Genomic DNA, 18,972 nt, shown 5'->3' with positions numbered 1-18,972 from the left:
CAAACAAAACCCCAGAGATCACATAGCCTCTGTCAATAATAACAGTCTGATCTGGCTCAAGAAAATCTAGATTTTTTTTCTGCAGTAGCAGTCAGTATCACAGTGTCTGAAGAAGCCTCTGAAGCGTTCTCCTCCTGGAGGAGCCTCTGTGCTGTTTAGCAGAGAGTGTTGTGGGATTGACTACGCGTTTGTGGTCTTGTGTTTTGCTGAAATGCGCTCTGGCAGCGATGTTGATATTTTACTTCAACTAATCCACAATTTTTACTTTTTCAGTATGCTTATCGCACGCAGTGAGGAATTACAAACATTTGTTTGATTCTTCACCAAACGCCAACGAAGATGATTAAATTCATCTGTACTTGACTGAACTATATGCTTTACCATATTAAACTACAGTCTATTATGCTAAGTTGTGCTATACTAGGTGATTATGCTGTAGTGTTTGAAGCATTTCTGTACTTCAATGGTCATATTTTCTATTTTATGAAATTTAGGAATCTGCCAAGTTTTTGAAAATTCCTTTGCAGCATAATACACTTTATTTTTTTATAAATGCTGTTTTATGGAAGGTTCCCCGCTGTAACAAACTTTCCTGAACCTTTAACTTACATTGACCAACAAGAAATTTAAATCAGGACTTTTAAGAACACATTTTCTTTAATTATACAGCCAGAATACATAAAAATCACTGAAAATATTTGGTGCAAAAAACCCCAACAAAAAACAAGAAAACATTAGTATTTATTCTGTTGAAGCTTAAACTTCCATAACTACCTGTTGATAAAAGAACTGACATTCCTTGCAGTGATCTGAAACCCAAACAACTGAATCACATGCCAACATTATTCAAAAGCCAACACTAACTTTTAACAAACATACATACATACAGTAAACATATACATTCAGTATGCAGCTGTTATTCAAGTCCACCACAGATACATTAACATAAACACATCATGTCTAAACGTTCAGACTTTTAGTATACTCAGACGGAGACCGTTTCGCTTTTCTAGGACAATAGTCTCAATATTTTTCATCCAGCGTTAATGGATGCTGAAAATGCTACATGAAAGCAAAAGAAATAATAATAATAATAAAAAAAAAAAACATTTTTGGACTGTACTTGTAAACATTTGCTCTTTGTGCTGCTGATTTAGCAATATGTAAATGACACCTGGTACATTAAACTTGAGTGAATTTAGCCAAAAGCACAGTTTGATTTTGTGCATTTGAATAAAAAACAAAATGATAAGTTACAGATTACCCTAGATTACAGAAATGCCTGAAAATCTGAAATTGTAATGCTTCTGGTTACATTACAACAGATTCTAACCCAATAAGCTAACAAAGCTAACACTAGAAAAATATTAGCACTTTAGCTAGCCTGTTAAGCTATGTGTTCAGGGCCATTTAAGCAAACTCATTAGCATTAGCTTCCATAAAAATCTTGGGCAAACTTGATCTAAATTAAAAAATGCAATTAACTTTTTACAACAAAAATTTTAATTATTATAGAACTGTTCTAGGCATGGGCCAGTTATTGGCATCAAGGTACATCAAATATTTCATTTCCAAGTTTCTCCCATTCTGATTTAAAGTTCTTTATAAAGTTATGAAGAGTTGGTGTCACTATAAAGTCACTAGTTTTATTCAGATGTGGCGTTATTTCAATCAGCTTATTTCAGCTGGCTGAAATAAAAATACTATATTTTTCATCTAACTCACAAGAAAAACACATTTGGCAATTTGGAAATACTTACGGTTGTGGATAGTTGGGGTAGAGTGGAAAGTAAGGCAGCACCAGCCATCACTCTTTTTAAGACTATTTTAAACAATAGTCATACATTTACAAGCAGGATGTCCGGCTGGTCATCTGATTAATTTACCACATATTTGTTCTACATTTTGAAAATAGTCTGTTTATCAAAAATAAGCATATGCTCTAGTTAACATCATACAAGTGTAATTCTCAATATGCCGTGTTATTTTGTTTGTAGTATTTCGATTGCACTTTGATAGCTGAGATGTAACAACTAGATAATGATATGAATTTTATTTCTAGTGACTACATTTTAGGAATCCACGATATACAGTACAGACCAAAAGTTTGGACACACCTTCTAATTGATTTCAATTAGAAGGTGTGTCCAAACCTTTGGTCTGTACTGTATATCGATAAATATGCTGATGTTGGTCTTTTTTTAACATGTTGGTTTTGGTCTGATAAGTAAAACTGGGTCGATATTAACGACTGATCTTTATTTCCGTCTTGTTTGTGTTTCAGAAGCAGGAGGTTGGTCATGTGGGTTCGGTTTGGTCATGTGACAGTGAATGTGATGCATTGCACGATTAGAGGACGTTTCCATGTCGTTACATCCGTACTAAATATCATTGTTTTTATATGGAAAATTTCAAACAGAGAGACACTGTGGTATTTTTATGATGTTTATGATGTAGAACTGGGTGAATATCATACTAGCCCATGCCTAGCACACTCTAGAAGGACCCTAAAATATTGTTATTGTTATCTGCAACATGAGAAACCTCTCATGTTGCAGTGTAGCCATTTGTTTTTTAGGGAATGGTCCGAACAAAACTCCAGTTTGCAGCAAGACACGGACGACGCGCTGTGACAATGTTCACATGCACCGACTACACGCCTCATGCATTTGCATCAGATGATGTCGGGCAAAAACGTTGCGCTTAGGATGAAAGACAGAAACGGAGCTAAACAAAGTTGACCCTGGTTAGACTCTATCTTCTTTTAATCGCCATCATTAGACCTGGAGAGCACAAACAGAGCTTTATGGTGGCCATAAACAGCCAGAATGTTGCGTTGTTTGATTGACCTCCACATTATATATATGAGACTCCCGTACTTTATTGGATAGATACCGTCTGAGGCTGTCTGCAGAATTGAACGTTAATCAGTGTAAACTCACATACGGGAAAGCAAACGAAGGAGCCTGAAGCAGAGCAGCCAAAGCTAACAGGTGACCAACAATCAGCCGCCAGCAGGATGTGGATGAGAGCGAGGTTCCAGAGTAAACACACACCTGCAGCGCCGTCACACTCTTCCAGCTTTGGCATATATTCATTACCTTGCTAATAACAGCACAGTTGGTGTTCAGGTGTAAATAGGCAGGAGAGACGAAGCAGCAGTTTGTTTGACTGAACAAGTTGAAAATTCTGCTATTGTGCATTATAAACAGAGAGAGATTACAATACAGTTCCAGTTATAAGACACGACTGTAAAATGAGAATAAATCATGCTTCAGTGTAACGCCGGCGACCTTTAACCTTTAGCCTCCTGGGTCCCTCAACTTGTTTTTGTGCTGGCGCTTTTTAAAAATCATTTTGTTTTGGAAAACGCGATTGTTAATGCAGCCTGTGTTAAACATGGCCAGATGAAATCTTTACCATCTTACCTTTAAAGTTTTTAATAAATTAAATATCACAAACTGTGTTCCTTCCAATAGTTGTGTTGCCATTTACTACCATTCGAACGCCATGTTTAGAACACACTACCAATGAAATCTGAGTTTAGTTTTTTCCCCCTGATGTTGAAATTCCTTCATAGTTTTTGCTTGTTGCGTAAATCCATAAATTTCATAAACAGATTGGGGGGAAAAAAAACAACTTTTTATGTTTCTTTGTTTTTCTTAAAAAATTGGGATATTTAATCACTAAAATAGACATTTAAGGAGTTAAAATTGCAAAACATTTGTAACTTTTATTACATGATGAGAGCTGAAGTTATAAATGGCAATAATATTTTTAAAAAACAGTTGATTCATGACATTTCTCTGTCATTTAAACGTAGTCGGTGGCGAACCAAAACAAAGGGACTCCAGAAGGTTAAAGATGAATCCCATAAATGAAAGCACTAGGTTCATGGAACTGATGGGTGATATGTCCCTGACGTTGCTTTGGAAATCCTAGTTTGCGTATTTATACCTTTGTCTTTATCTTTTCTCAGCCTGTAAGGACAGATTTGCCACTGAAAGCCCCCCCCCCCCCTCCCCACCAATCCTTTCGACACCCAAACGGTTCCTCATTTCACCGTCCGTCAGCGGAAATGCAACAGGAAGTGACTTTCTGCTGCAGAGATGTCCTTTTTAACACCGTCCCAAACATGATCCCTGCGCCCGGAATGTTTGTGCATTTGGTCCCCATGGAAACCGCCGTTGCCCTTTTCACGTCAAAAACAATCAAACACAATTAATGTTGCTTTTCTCCACGGTCTGTTTTGCATCCAGTGGGTGTGTGGTTGTTGGTCTGGGTGGCGGTGGAGCAGAGGGGTCCTTACTGCTCCGCCTGGAGGCTGTCCGTCTTACTGCCCGACGCCTTAAAGCTGCTCACCTCTTCGAACACCAGCTCTACAGACAGACAGGAGCCGCGGGGGGGGAGAGAACATGTTAGGAAACAATGGTGAGGGTTTTAGGTACAGACATGTGCGTTTATTTAGTTTGAATGCCAAACATTTTGTCACATTACAGCCACAAACTGCACATGAGACGTCTAACAACTTTCTTTTAGCCATGACTTTCTCCTCGGCCCTCCTCCAGAAATGCCAGAGTGCGACGAACTGCCCACTGACTACTGCTACTCTCATTTAAAGGGGGGCGCCAAAGTCACGTCAGACGACGATCAGATCACAAAGAGAAGAAGAAAATCAAACAGAAACGCTTGTTTGTATGAAACACAGCCTGGATCATTTTCACTGTGTTTTCTTCTGTGACACATAATCGCAATAAAACACGATGGAGGTTGTGGTCTTAACATGACAAAATGTGAAAAACAAGGTGTGTGAAAATATTTGCAAAGAAGTTGCAAAGCTACAGGAGGGATATTATGTATTTTCAAGGCCTGTGAAGCAATTTTAGAGCACAATCACGTTACTGTTACCTTCATCTGTTCTGAAAAGTCAGAAAATATCAAAAACAACTTCAAACACATTTGTCAGAAGTGATGGCTGGAAATTGGTGTCTGTCTCTTTAAGAAGCTCCTAACCTTTCCAACACTCGTCACTACAATGCCTCTCAATAATGCAGTTTATAGCCGTTTGTAGGAGCTCAGCAGCTCAACAGTTCCACCAGCTGTTTGCTAATTGCTGCTGCTGCTAGTCTAGAGGATCTGTGTGGGGGAGGGGAAGGAGCTCGGCTGGGGACTGAGCTCCACGGTGGAGATTTGGGTAAAGAGGCGGTGCATTGCATGAACAGGCGTTAGGGCACACCTGAATGGTTGCCATGGGAGATTCAAGGATTCCTCAAATTGAATGAATGAATCACAGCAACACTCCACGTGTTTGATGATTATTCATAAAAAGCACAAAGCTTTCACCTTTCCACTCCTCCAGAGTCCGGTCCTTGCTCTCCAGTGTTTGGTCATAAGGCGGAGCCTCCGGCTCGTCGTCTGGGTCGTGGTACTGCGAGAAGTAAGGGTGGGCCAGGGCCTCACTGGCCGAGATCCGCTCATCACAGTCCAGAACCAGCATGCGCTTCAGCAGGTCGATGGCTGCCAGGGCGACAGGAACAGGAAGGTAAGTGGAGGCACACTGACGGTATGGACAGAGCAGCTGGCGTCACAGAAATCAGATCAGGCTCTCAATGGTTTTCTAATAAGCTGAGAATGTTGGATAATTGAATCTGAGGTGCATCACCAAGAGGGTTTGCTCCTCTGAAGATCTTTTCCATGTCTTGTTGGGGCATGAAGGGAAGAGACTGGATGTACTTCTGGGCCTGCAAACAGAGAGCAGCATTCAGCACTCCTGCATGCCGACTGGTCAATCAGCGAATCTGTGAACTGAATGTCTGATCACTCAGATCAGACTGCTGTGGATGAAAATAGCAGCACAGACTTTATATTTCCCCATCTGTTCCCAATTGGTTCATACTCACGTGTTCGGAGCAGATCTTCTTCAGCAGGTCCGGTGTCGGGGTGCCAACCACCTCCATGATTCTCTTCAGCTGGTCGATATCTAATGGCAGGAGGAGTTAAAGGGTTTCCTGTTCCTGCTTTCTGTCAACTTACAGGTTCCAGATCAAACAACTTTTATTTATAGACAGAAAAAAATGTTTTCAAATGATGATTCCACATATAAAGGTAAAACAAGGGTTTTAACCAACCTTTGAATAGAAAAATTGGTTCTTCAATCAAAGTCGTGACCCTAACATTCAGAATGGAATTGCTAAAGACTTGCGTCAATTCACTTACAGCACAAATGGCAGGAATATTTCTTAAGACTATCTCAAGAGTCATCCCAATGATCTGGGAATATTTACGATAGTTGAAGTGGAAAATCGGCACAGAAACAGACAAAAGTTCTGCTGTGTGAACTAGGCGCTGAATGTTCTGGGTTTTTGTTTGACCTCCTGTTCTAGAATGTCATCAGATTGGGGGATGATGTGTTGCATTTTCAGATTTTTTAGCCGACATCGGGTTCCCATCTGTTTAAGTGATTTTTTGTGGAAATAGTTTTACACGGCGCAGCCTGAGTCTTTATAGCATATTGACACAAACTCTGAAGACAGCTTTTTTTTTAGGCAATGCAAGTTACCAACACTCAAAGATCAGACAATATAATTAAATTTAGTTTGGTTCTTCGGCTCTGAATAGAAAACTCTAGATAATTCAGCCTTTTGTCATTGCTGCTATTCATTCCACGTAGTAGCAGAGCTTGTGTTTTGAAAGAGCAAGGATTGTAATGCAAATCCGTAAGAGATCTCCGCGCCTCAGAGAGGTGATGGGAGATTCCTGCGAAGTAGAAAGAGGTCTCATGCCAAGACGATAAAGGATACAGTCAGTGCCGGGGAACAAGACTTTTCCTTTCAGCAGTTCTCCCATGATACAGCCCACAGACCAAATATCAACTGGAACAGAAACCAAAGAGCTTCAGTCAAGCCGTCTTCAAAGAGTTCACTTCCTGAATATCCGCTGTGTCAGAGCAGCTCACCATTCTGGTTGTAGTGCATCCAGTTCAGCATGATCTCTGGTGCTCGGTACCAACGTGTCGCCACATACCCTGTCATCTCATCGTCTGTCTGCCTGGCCAATCCAAAGTCAAGTATCTGTTGGGAATGGAAGAAGGTTTCCTTTATGGTTTTCCTTGGAGGCTCCAGTAGAAGTTGTAGCGTTGACATGAATGTGGATCTTACCCTGAGCTCACAGTCTTCGTTCACGGCCACGTTACTTGGCTTGAGGTCCTTGAAGGGACATTAAAACAACAGTAAACATCAGCAAATTGAAAACAAATAAGGTCATAATGGGCTTAAGACGCTGATTTAGATTAAATATAGAGTGTACCCTTAATAACTAGCTTTAGAGAATAGCTAAAATCTAGGAATACGTGAGACCAAAACATGCATAGCTCTTTATTTTAACGATTCAAACACCAAATACACCTTAGCATGGATTATTACGCATATTAATGGATATTAGTATCCATTAATATGCATAATTTGTTAGCCGTCTTGGTGCTACGGCAGAAGCTAACATCTTCAGTTTCCTTGGCACCGCTTTAGGCGGTTCAGCCAATCAGCAGCAAGGAAAACACATGGCACTCTTGGACTGGCTGAATTGTTAACATCAGCCTACAGTGTGTAAGTAGCACTGTGCTCAGGTACTCCTGCTTCTAAAGTTGATGTGTCTTTCTACTGTTTAGGCAAATTTTCCAGGAATAATTTGGAGTTAGGTGTTAATCAGCGAATAGACAGAGGTCCAGTATATCTAACACTCATTCCTTATTATGACTCATAAACTGCTCAGGGTTGAGTTGCAAATTTCTCTTGTCATTTGGTTCCAACATCTCACAAATACCAACATGTATCTAGGCCTGTCACAATAATCAATAAACTAATTAATTGCATGATAAATTCAAACAAACTCAATTATTTCCATTGGCATGATTTATTGTTTATCTCTTTTTTTTCCTCAATCTACCAAAAACTGGAAGATATAAGTCTTCAGTTTGGTGCTTTTTGAAGGACAATTTTGTTTACTAAGACTTCAACATTTATTTTGTTATTTTTGCTTATTTATTTTGGCTATTTAAAATGTCTTCCAGTTCCAATGTTAAATGTTCATTAGAATTTAAAGTTTATTGATCTTTTAGGATGTACTCTAGCATTCTACCACTTAGAAATGGTCTCAAGACAACAATGTTATCGTTTATCGCAATAACGTCTGGAACAATTTATCATCCAGCAGAATTTATTGTGACTGACCTACATGTAGCAGTCTGTTAGTAAAGCACTTCTAATGAATTATGGATTCTATTTCACATCGACTTTAATTTACTTCTTTCTTTTTTGGGGGGGATTTCACCTTCTTTCCATTGATGGGCATTTTGGTTCCTGTTGGACTGATTGATTCTTATAGAAGCTTGACCTCCAGATCTAAAATACGTTCAGAAGCTCATTTTCTATGAAACACGAGGGGGAATAAATACAGACTAAAGTAACTGCATGTTTACACAACCAAACAGATGTGACAATAAAAACAACAGGAAATTTGACTCCTTGAGCTCATTTCTTGTGTCATAAATAGAGCAAATGCTACTGATTAGAAAAGAGGATATGATCATTAAAGTACAGATGAGCCAGGGCGGCATGTTGCCAGGAAACCACAACAAACTAAGTATCTAATTAGGCAGGTTCTCCCAATGCCAGGACAGTTTGGTCTGTGCATGCAGATGCAGGTATTCACTGAGCTTTGCTGAACTTCTTGCAGCCCTTCTTGAAAGTTGTAGATTTATTATTTTAATTGTGAGAATGAAGCAGAATAAAGACGCAACATTACCAGAAGGAAGCCTCAAAGTGAAGAGAGAGAAAAAAGTGCAACAAAAAATAAATCTTTTGGTAGAGTTAAACAGAATCTGATGTGACCAGCTGGTCTAGTCCAAGGCTCTTTCTTCAAACACATTCAGTGGTTTGAACAAAGTCCTGCTACTGATAACAATTTTATGCTGATGTGTTAAAAGATGAAATGTTTACTTTTCTGTAAAACCGATACTGAGGATAACTTTACATATTCAACATTCCTCATTTTAATTTGAAATTACTTTTTTATGGACGATTTCTCATAATATTACTACTTAATTCTTCTAATATCTTGACTTAAATAACGTTATGACTTTATTCTAGCTATATCATGACTACTCTTGTATAATTATGACTTTATTTTCCTATTATTATAACTTAGATCTTGCAATTAACTTTTCTTTAGCCTGGCCCTAATACTCCATCCGTGCATTAGCATTCAACCCCTTTTACTTGGACACCACCAAGGAAGGTTTTTGTGGCTCCTAATCGTTTTCACTCACTTCACTGATACGTTTCCATCACTTAAAATCCTGTCAGAGAAAATCCTGAGGTTTGTGGCTCCTGTGTTTTCAGTTTCCCACCAAACCAGGACAAGAAGCTGGAACTCACCCTGTGGATCAGTCCGGCTGAATGGATGTACTGTTGAGCCGGCGGCGGGGTGGGACAGGAGGGCACGGGAGAGAGGACATAAAGGAAGCAGAGGTCAGAGAGCAGCTCACCACATTAGTTTCTCCTTACAGGCAGACTGCTTTTGTCTTCGCCATGGTAACGGGCTGAGGCTGAATAGAGCGCCTCTCTACAGCTGCCTGTCCGAGCAGCTGGACTCGTTCGGATCCTCTAACCTGCACGTTACCTTCTGAACAGAACTATAACTTCCTTCAACACAGAAACATCAGTCTCTGCTTCACTGCTGATGGACAAGCAGTTAGCATCCTGATGATGTGTGGAGGAAATGTCTTGGTTCTCGGTTACCTTAAGGCCGCGGAGCAGCTGGTAAATTAGGAACTGCACATGCTCGTCCGACAGCCTCTGAAACTTGACGATGTTGTTGAGGTCTGCCCCCATCAAGTTGGTCACCAGGTAGCTGAAAAAGCAAAGATGGATAGGGGTGGGGGAACTGGCGATGCTGCCATAGCAACAGTCAGAGATCTCTGCAAGCCTTCAATCCCCCTCAGGTCAACCCCACGTCCATCCGCATGCATAAAAACTGCTACACCTCAACAGTTTGTCGGAAATACCAAGTCAAAACAGATTTACAGCTCATTGAAGTCTTCTAGTATCGCCGCCGGCGTGAAGACGTCCAGCAGCCCGATGACCTGCAGAGACACAAGCGGAGACGTGAGTCTGTCTATCTGGGTATTTTAATATCTTCTTCTTTTTGTTTTGTTGTTTTCACTAACGTTCTCGTGTTTCATGTGCTTGAGAAGCCGGAGTTCGCGGTACGAGCGGCGGCTGTGGATCAGAGACTGAAAGGGCCTGGAGAGTTTCTTCACCGCCACCTTCTGCCTGGAGACCACGTCATAAGCCGAGCTAGGAGGGAAGACAGACGCAAGAAGCTCTTTATTCAAATGATCGTTTCATTTATTATGGCAGAAAAAAACAGCGGCAGCACTGTTTGAATGGGTGTGCATGAGACGTGACATAAAGATAAACATGACACCTGTTATGAACATGAAGGAGTCTTCATGAATGTTTATGACTGTTGTCATGAAGTGTCGTTCAGTAAATAATGACACTTTAAATGCAAAAACAAAATACGTAATGGACTCTTAATGCAAGTTCTCATGTAATTTTTAAAGTCCCATTATTTAGTGAATAATTCAAACTTGACACTTTTAATGCAACCATTATTGAAACTTTGCATTAAAAATGTCATTACTTACAGAATTATACTTCATGACAACAGTCATAAGTACTCACGAAGACTCCTCCATTCTCATGACAGGAGTCGTGAAACCTGTCTGAACCAACTGGGCCCTGTGTGAAAAAATAATCACACCCCAAACATAATGACTGCTGGAGGAAAGTGGGACAACAAAGCAAAACAGATCTGTAAGGGGATGAAGACTTTTTCACTGGCACAGGATGGCAGAAAGAGCCGGAGCTGAGTGAGTGTGCGCTGGATCAGACGGATAATGGGAGACAGAGAGAGAGAAAGAGGGTGCGGCGCAACAGAGGAAACGAGGATGTAACGCATTATTCGAGTGCCGCTGGTTTATTTTCTTTTCCCCATCTCCCTCTTTTGAAATGAAGATGTCCTGCCATGTAACAACTGCTAAGCCCCGCTGCACCCGCCATTGCTGAGCCGATGTCTGTTCAAGCCTGCCAGCTTCGTTTTGACTCACAGTCAATACAGGCATCAGACGGGCAGGAAGGGAGGGCGAGGGTTGAGAAACGCCAGCGAGCACGGCAGAAACGGAGCGAGAAGAAGTGAAACTTGTAAAATGTGATTATCTAAACAAAACTAAACAGAGACAACAGGGGAAGACTGCTACGCCATTTCCCTTAAGAAACAAAACAAAGGAAACATAAAACAGCTCATATAATTTTCTATAATGTTTGAATAAACGGCTGACTGTGGTCCTGAATCACCTGCAGCCAGGCCTGATGTCCACACAGAGTCCAGCCGGGACGTCCAGCCTGCTCCATCTGACACAGACTCACTTTTTACTCTGCAAGCTTCCATACAAGGGCCTGAGCACTCCACTGTCAACACACACTCACGCACACGCCCACACACACACACACTCCACTAAGAGAAGCCATTGATTTCTGTTCTCCTCTTTTGTTTCAGCTTCATTTCAACATCCTCTGACTTCAAAATGGGACAGGAGGAGCAGGAGGAGCCACTTATGTCTGCTGGAAAGAGAACTATTTTTAACCAGGCCTCCTCATCTGTTAAAATGATTGATTTCAATACACAAGGAAGAAATTTACATTATTGTTTGCTCATTTGGTAAATGAACAAAACGCCGACCTGTTATCTAAAATCCATGACATCACCAAATTTTCCACCTTTAGACATCCGTAAAAAGTTTTAAATTCATGTAGCTGAAATTAAGACCTTAAAAGGTCTTAAATTCATTACGGACAATGTGAGTTGGCCTTAAACACATCATAAAATACGTACATTTACAAATCGTAAATAGTGTTGTGGGAGGAATAGTCTATGCAGGCTTTTTCTCACAGGACTTTTCAATCAGGCATAAGTCTGAGTCGCACGCAGACGTCTTCACTGCATTCTGCCAGGTTAAAAGCTGCCAGTACTAGTTTGCTAGCTAGTGTAACTAGTGCAAACTCATCAACGGTTTCCTGGACGTCTTGCCGCTGTTGCCAACCCCTACAAGGCTAGATGCATTCTGTGCAAAAAAGCTTGGCACTGCGAGGGTTAAGACTGCAGAGAGCCATATGTCGTATGAGAAGCACAAAGCTGCTGCCAAGAGCCACAAACAGCCACAAAAAGATCCCAGAAATCTCCTTGGTATATTTCTGTCATGATATTTGTCTTAACTTTTACTCATAACGGTATTAAAAAGTCTTCAATTTGAAACCTGCATTCATTCTGTTAGCTACCTTCTGTTGTTGGTGACTCCTCTAAATACCAGAAGTAAAGACAATCAAATAAACTGGAAAAAAAAAAAAAAAATATATAAATATATATATATATATATATATTTTTTTTTTTTCCAGTTTATTTGATTATATATATATATATATATATATATATATATATATATATATATATATATATATATATATATTAACACTGTAACAATATCAGGAAAATATGAATGTAATACTATTGCTAAAAATTCTGCTGACAATTTTAATTTCCTGACTTTTTTTTCCTTATCATTACAGATCATATCCTCCATTTATATGAGAATCTCCAGCTACTACAATCTACACCTGCTGTGGATATTAATGACAGCTGCACAATATTCTGTATATACACAGCACGGATGACTGACATATGTCCTATCAAATATTGGATTCTTTGCGATATTGCACACATAAATATATTGACGACTATCATTCAAGATGTCATGCAACTGTAATCATAAATGAGTGGATAGTATATGTGTTTGGAGGCACCAAAGCAGAGTTCTAGCAAAGGCTAAAAGGAAAATGTTTCAGCTAGCTAAAATGATTGAAAAATGTAGCTACTGCTTAAAGAGTTAAATATCATAACTGACTTTGAGACATTTAAAGATGGCTGAAAGAGTTTTTAAAATGCATTTTTGTGATAACACAGAGTACCTAGCTTACTTAAATAAATGGACAACAAGGCTTAAAAAGTACACTAATCAATAAATGAGGCGAGAAAGGGCCAAACTAATAAGGATGTAACTTTGTATTTTACATATTACTCTCTATATTAAAAATGAGGTTAAAATATTGATCTAGTTACAGCAGAGGGAGCAGTTGGAAATGCGCTACAGTGCTAAAGTGGTCGACAGAACTGTACCAAGCCCAGCCTTGCTACTGCTAGTTCAGTTAGCTTAGCATACATGTTAAAACTTAGGAACAACTTCATCTCTTCACCTCTAAACAGATACACAGCATTTCATGACAGCTGTCTAAAGCAGGATGTGACAGTTATTTAAGTAACAAGAGTAACTATTTGTTAGAAATTCAGGGTGAGACCTGGAGTTAGATGTCAAGTTAGAGGGAATAAATATTTTTCGTCCATCCTCCATTTGGTTATCTGAGATTAATAAAGTGGTTGATAAAATTGATAAATTATCCTCCTAAACAAAATTTTATATAAAAAAATATGGAAAGTGTATTGCCTTCTATCTAAACAACCCAGTAAAGGAATTACAAAGATTTCAACATAAAAATGTGAATAAAAAGTTACCTTACAATAGAGCTTCTATCAGCTTGACCTGAAACCCTTTTACTTAGGCTAAATTTGAGCACAAAGTATGTATGAAAAAAGTCACATTCTCTAAATATTCTTATGTGTTTTGCTCAAATATGTTTGCTCAAATGGATATCCATAGATAATTAATATTTGGACAGCTATCATATTGTCTGCATTCTCCAAACAACAGCTTAAAGCATTTATCTTTATGATTGCAACTTTTATGTCTTCTTCACGGCCCTGGTCCACCTGGCAATAAACCTTTACTGCAATTATATTATTAAAACTCCAAACAGGGTCAGAGAAAACTCATTTCTCAAACCAGTTTAGCATATGTTCAATCAATAATTGTGGCAAAACCTAATAAAAACGAAGCAATATATTTAATTAGTAGCTAGTCTGGTTCAAACTCAGTCTCTTTGTGTCTTAATGTCTTATGAGGAAAAGTAAATATTTAGTTTGTTTACAGCTTGATGATATGAAGCTGAAAAGACAAGAAGGCTGAATTAGAAACAGAACAGAACAGCCTGCAGCCCTTTAAAGTTTTTGTCTCGCAGCTAATCCAAATTCAAGAAATGGTGCATATTTAATTATTAAGTGTGCTTTGTATTTATAACTATATTTCCTGTGGCACCCAGGCTCTGTGCTTCTAGACTATCACTACAGCCAATTCTGCATTCTGTCCTTTTACTCCTCAGAGAACAGGGAACATATTCTTCAGCTTTCGTTTTGGCGAGTTTTATGAAATATCCACATCCTTGACCTGAGGTCAGCAGTTTTTAGTGGGTTTCAAGAACTACTTGTTACTTTATTTTGATAAGTAACAAGAGACGTTACTGTGCCCTTTAAGAAGCAGTATTTATGCTAACTCCCATCACTTCTACATTTTGCGCCACCACTCCCATCCCCCTTCCTGTGTCGGTCAGACCCTACCATGAGAAAATTGGTGACAAAGGCTAGAGATCAAAATTAGAAATGCAAAGAAGCTAGGGTATCCCTGACACAATAGTGCTTCCCCCATATTTACTTGGACATGTTGGAAAATTCCACAGCAAGAGCACCACAGCTTCTATCCACTGCAAAAGCATTTACTGAAATATTACTGAAATATTACAATAAATATTAAACAATAACATTATTTAATTTCATGTAAAACTATGCAAACTCTGATGAAGACTCATTTCCCCCTCTGGTTAACAGGCACTTAAAAATAAACGTGAAACTGACAGCATGACCAATTTTCTGATTTATTGGGTTAATCTTGTGACCCTTGAGGTCACTCACAGAGCATTAACATTTCCTTCCCATAGAGTCAGCTGGCCCTTCAAAATGACATGTTAGTCCAGAAACATATGATAGTGAATCTGAGAATAGCAACATTTATTTTAATAATTGAGAACCTTCTGAAGATTGTAATGCAGTCTATTACGTTACGTCATTTGTTCTGATGTCTGATAAAGACTAGAGTCTGTTTTCTTGTTTAACCTTTTGTCACAACCAAATGAGTTTTGCTGCTACATAAATACACAAATTGGTCATACTCTTAAGATAAAGCCATAAAAACAAATTACGTCTTCTATAATTCAAGTGTGTAAATAAAACTAATTACATCCAATTTGATACAGAAATATGCAAACATATCTAATATGGTCTGCTGGTTCCAGTACGGAGAGTCTGCAGTAAAACAAAAATGGTTGAAAATGCTGAACTGACCACTTGACTGTATTATTCTCAGTATTAGTTTCTATATTACTCCTACATTATATTTACGGCACTGTTGCTGGTAAATAAAACACTCTTTGCAACTATAATCGTCCAATTTTGTTACTAGAGAAGAAAAAAACGTTCTATCCCTTGCAATGGGCAGCAGTAGACGTCACATGGTCACATTTTTATCCAGTCTAAAAACATATTTTGGGATTGTGTTCCCTCAATGCTAAACACCCTTTGGCAGCATATTATTTTTGTCCAAGACGATCAGATCCACTTTGAGCAAACCACTTTCATTCTGCAACCTTGAGGACAAACAGTCATGCTTGATGAATTGGTGCTGTGAAAGATATACTTCCAGAGACGGATAAACTGCAGCAGAAGTCGTGACCCAGCTGTACATTTTTTATCTGCTGCACAACTCTGAAAAGCTGCGGGATGCAAAACACCGGAATTACGAAGCAAACAGAGAATTGTGCCAGCAATCAGATATGACAGACGGTACTTTTACTGAAGTCATGCTAGCAGTTTGTGAGCTGTTGGGATCAAAGCTGCTGTCTTAGCATGCAGCCACGGGATTCGTTAGGTGTGGCCAAACAGCCTGAGTTTGTGTGTAATCTGACCCAATCCATCATCCCACACTGCAGAATCGCAGGTCCTGTTACACTAATGAAACTACTCCATGTGCCTCTTTGACAAAAAGATCCCTTATATAGGGACTGACAGGGTGAACCTGAATCACTTCTTGAAAAGAAGAAAGGAGAATCAAGTGCTAATGCCCACATATTTCTTAAATGTTTTCACATTTCTCAAGTTACAAGCACAGATTTACATGTGTTTTATGGATACGTGTTTGCTTTAAAAATCAAAACCTGAAAAGTGTGGCACGCATTCATAGTCAATCTCCAAGACTCAATGCTGAACTTTGATTGGGCCATTCTGACACATTAAAGTAGCCCTAACCCCACCTGGGTTTCAAGACTGTTTTAGCCTCTAACATGTTTTTATCCAGGACAGCCTTGTTACATCCCTCCAAAATTTCTGGGTACACCACTGGCTTTATCACACCTTGGAGTTCTATCATTTTTATGTGTTCCTTCTAAAAAAATGTTTTTGTTGTTTATCTTAACACAAGAATACAAAATCCCCTTTTCTTCCTTTAGGCAGTCTGCTGGTGTAGCTTAATGAACACTGTTCAAGGAGTAACACCGTGACATATTGCCATGGCAACGACATACCACTAGCTAATGAAGTATTTGCCCAAATATGAAGCAGCTGCACGGTTTTACAGGGCAGGAAACAAAGAGTGTGTGCAGGTGGCAAAGCAAAGAAAGTGCTGGATGATGATGATAATGATGATGATGATGATGAAAGTAGCTGGATTCCAGGGTTTCAGCCTGGCTGAGATGCTCAGGCGGGGACCTGCAGGGATGCAGCTGAAAATAAGAGGCTCTATCAGGGCATGTATGGGACGAGGAGGGAACTCCGGTTTCATTCTTTAAATCCCCTTCGTGCACTAATAGCTATTTATCTTTGTTTGTGAGCAGTAATAGTTCACTCTTTCCTGAAATTAAAGGAATAAAAGCAGAAAGTCCAGATCAACGCTCATGTCTGCTGCATGACTTCCAGTAAACATTGTGGCGGCCTCGCCCCTCGCCCCTCCGCCGCCGCACCGCACACCAACACTCACCACACCGTGCCGTAGGCTCCAGAGCCCACCGGCGTCAGGTTCTGATACCGCTCCGGAACCTCCCATACGGTCTTGTTCAGCTCCTGCCGGTAGAATCCCGGTCTGGCTGACATTTTTTTTTTTCCTCAACCGGCTTCAGAAAAGGAAGAAAGGAAAGAAAAGAGAGGTGGAGGAGGAGAGCAGAGCCGAAAATAAGTGGATACGGACGGCCGTCTGCTGCGCGAGCCGAGCCGAACTGCTGCTGCTGCTCCCCGGCCAGTCAGTCAGTCTGTCAGCGCCTCTCTGTCTCACCCCTCCCTTACTTCCTCACTCCCCCAGACACCGCCCCCAACCCCCACCATCCACTGGAGATACTCATTACACAACAACCAGTCACTATATTATATTATATTATATTATATTATATTATATTATATTATATTATATTATATTATATTATATTATATTATATTATATTATATTATATTATATTATATTATATTATATTATATTATATTATATTATATTATATTATATTATAATAAGATGTCGCTGTAAGTCATATTTCATCCAAGTGCTTTCAGATTTTGATTTTTTCCTTTAATTTAGGTCTTTTATTTAATTTTATTGCTTAATTTACATACCCATATCGACCCCCTCAATTACAAAGGATTGCAAGATTGTGATTGCACATGGTTTCAAAAGCTACCACAAATCAAAATCTGAGCAGTCTTGGGTTTATGACGAGCTGTCACAGAGGCCCATGTTGACTCTGGAGGAGCTGGACAGATACTGAGGGAAGACATTTGTCCACAGAACAGTCATACGCTTCCAAGGAAGAGTGGTTAGAAGAAAGCCGGTCAGATGTGTATATATATATATGTATATATATATATATATATATATATATATATATATATATATATATATATATATATATATATATATATATATATATATGTATATTATATCATATTAGATTAGATTAGATTAGATTAGATTGTGCATATTGAATTGAATGAAGATTCGTTTGTGGCCAGTAGGGGCACTAGTAATCAACTCCACCGTTCAATCATCAAATGAAGTAACACAAACAAAAAACATACAAGTTTTCTAAGGTTACACATTCTACAAAACTCACTGATTTGTCTATTTATATAAACTCCCAAAAATCACAAAATAACCAGGTAAATCCTGAAACCTGAACAAATCCGCATGTCTTTACTTTAAGTTTTGTTCTCCAGATGTCTAACATATAAAATTCTAGATTTGCAGCCTGTAGGTTTATATCTGGCCAGCCTGGAAGATCTTTTGGACCTGATTTTAATGAATTGCTGTAGCACCTCATGAAAGATGAATATGGGCCAAAAGTTTATTATACCAAACCATGGCAGAATACAGTTTCTGTCCATGTCTTCTGAAATATTTCATTGTAAGACAAGACAAATAATACCTTAACCCCATAAAAAACAGTCACTGTACTGTGAAATCTGATACTTTTCTGAAATATTTTATTGTAAAAGTATCAGATTTCACAGTACAATGACTGTTTTTTATGGGGTTTAGGTATTATTTGCTTGTGTGTCACTATGCCACATGGGATATGAACCCTGTATTGCTGCTCCAGTGCAGAAAAAAAACAACTCAGCATATCAGCCAAACCCAAAGTAGACCGACTGGACCTTTGCTAAGTCTCAATAACTTTGCTGGTGTGTGTTCTCTAGGAGCTGCTGCAGTGCAGATATTAATGTTGCCCTTAACTCCGCTAAGAAATATCCAGAAATGGAGCAAACAGAACACAATGTATGTTCGTAGTCAGGAAGGTTGAGTTGGAGGACCATCCAGATGGTCCTCCAACCATCTGGATTCTCATTTCAAATTTAAATGTGTACGCCCACCCCACC

General features: G+C 39.2%; 1 protein-coding gene across 1 annotated transcript; it reads right to left on the bottom strand.

Annotated features, from left to right (window-relative positions):
- Nucleotides 1-648: 648 nt before the first annotated feature.
- Nucleotides 649-17,340, bottom strand: mapk11 (mitogen-activated protein kinase 11). The gene is made up of 12 exons (XM_044108471.1): nt 17,090-17,340; nt 10,223-10,352; nt 10,080-10,138; nt 9,795-9,906; nt 9,432-9,461; nt 7,158-7,205; nt 6,956-7,070; nt 6,801-6,872; nt 5,901-5,980; nt 5,663-5,741; nt 5,344-5,517; nt 649-4,379 (listed from the first exon to the last, which is right to left on the bottom strand). The coding sequence occupies exons 1-12, from the start codon at nt 17,200-17,202 to the stop codon at nt 4,306-4,308; spliced, it is 1,086 nt and encodes a 361-aa protein (XP_043964406.1). The 5' UTR covers nt 17,203-17,340; the 3' UTR covers nt 649-4,305.
- Nucleotides 17,341-18,972: the final 1,632 nt, after the last annotated feature.

The sequence above is a fragment of the Gambusia affinis genome, linkage group LG23 (assembly GCF_019740435.1).
Source record: "Gambusia affinis linkage group LG23, SWU_Gaff_1.0, whole genome shotgun sequence".
In the NCBI taxonomy this organism is placed as follows: Eukaryota; Metazoa; Chordata; class Actinopteri; order Cyprinodontiformes; family Poeciliidae; genus Gambusia; species Gambusia affinis.
Note: the sequence above shows the minus strand (reverse complement) of the source record. Positions and strands in the feature narration are given on the sequence as shown.